The sequence below is a fragment of the Atta cephalotes genome, assembly GCF_000143395.1.
Source record: "Atta cephalotes unplaced genomic scaffold scaffold00005, whole genome shotgun sequence".
Taxonomy (NCBI): domain Eukaryota; kingdom Metazoa; phylum Arthropoda; class Insecta; order Hymenoptera; family Formicidae; genus Atta; species Atta cephalotes.
Window position 1 is genome coordinate 410,624 of NW_012130069.1, and position 1,566 is coordinate 412,189.

The 1,566-nt window shown below is 25.0% G+C and overlaps 1 protein-coding gene across 1 annotated transcript; it reads right to left on the bottom strand.

Annotated features, from left to right (window-relative positions):
- Nucleotides 1-442: 442 nt before the first annotated feature.
- Nucleotides 443-1,248, bottom strand: LOC105626505 (alcohol dehydrogenase [NADP(+)] A-like). The gene is made up of 3 exons (XM_012207805.1): nucleotides 1,135-1,248; nucleotides 679-849; nucleotides 443-595 (listed from the first exon to the last, which is right to left on the bottom strand). The coding sequence occupies exons 1-3, from the start codon at nucleotides 1,246-1,248 to the stop codon at nucleotides 443-445; spliced, it is 438 nt and encodes a 145-aa protein (XP_012063195.1).
- Nucleotides 1,249-1,566: the final 318 nt, after the last annotated feature.

Here is a 1,566-nt window from a genome sequence, read left to right on the forward strand (position 1 = left end):
TATATATATATATATATATATAATTTCATTTCTTTCTCTCTCTTTCTCTTTCTTCCTTTTTTTTCTTCTTCTCTTTTTCTTTTCTTTCTACTGATTTAAAACGGAATATTAAAAGGAAAATATTTAAAATTCTTCGCACTAAAACATAGAAACAAAACAGTTATTTAAAAAAAATATATGTCATTCGAATATTTATTTAATATTTATTGTCCATTTTAAATAATTTATAATTTGCAATAATTTTTTGCTTATACATGTAAAATTATATGTAGAATTCTATTCTGAATTTGAATACTTACAGTTCATTTAACATACATTATCAAAGAAATAAAATTATTTTAAAAAATGTTTAAAGATCTCAAAGTTCTAAAATATTCATATATGGAAGAAGATATGATAAAATGTAAAATTTCTTGCATATCCTAACAGTCAGTTGGTTTACTTACGGTGTGAAAAATGCTACTCTTTGTCCAGTACCGAGTTTACGAATAGCATTCATTTCATCGGATGTTAACGTAAAATCAAAAAATTCCATGTTTTCTTTAATTCGACTCTTAGTTATAGACTTAGGTATTGGCGCAGTTCCGTGTTGATACTATAAAAATAAAATATGACTATATACATCTGTTTTAATTACATGAAAGAAACAGCTCTATTAATCTTAAATTTTTTTCTTACCACATATCGAAGTGCTATTTGCGCCGACGTCTTATTATATTTTTTTGCAAGTTGCAATATTAGAGGATTATCTAACTTACTGTCGACGCCCGATACATTTCCGGGTTGTCCCAGAGGAGAATAAGCAGTTACTGTTATGTCATGTTTCTTGCAAAAATCTATTAATTTTTCCTGATTTACATTTATATTAACTTCAATCTATAATAAAATATTCAAACATTAAATAATTTTTAATTAATAAGTCTTGCAGCATTAATACGATATAAATTATGTTAATATAAAACTTTTTAACTTTTTAAAAATGTTTTACAAATATACATAAAAAAAAATATTTATTAAAAAGATAATATTAAAAAGATATAAATTAATTCACTCAAAAATGCAAATCTAATAGAGAAAATACAATAATTATGAAACAAATACAATTAAATTTGTGATTTAGATGATACCACATACCTGATTATTAACTGGGGCGATTTTAGCCGATTTGAGTAAACGGGTAATTTGCTCAGAATTAAAGTTACTGATTCCGATGCTGCGAGTTAAGCCTTGGTGAACACACTCTTCCATTCCTCTCCATGTTTCTAAATAATCGGTATCCGAATCACATAAATTTCCAGCAGCATCTGAAGGCCATAAATCATTCCCTTCCTGCAATAAATCTCTAAATAAATATTACGAGTTTTGAAACATTCATTAAATATTTATAACTGTTTTTTCGTAAATAAGAATTTACCATTATTAGTCACTCTTAATATTAATAAAAAACAGTTACAAATATCATTTATATAATTGCATACTTCACTTTACATAGATTAACAGAATTAGTGATGCATTTTTTAACTTCAATTTTTACAACAAAATCTTAATTATTAGGTAATGCTATAT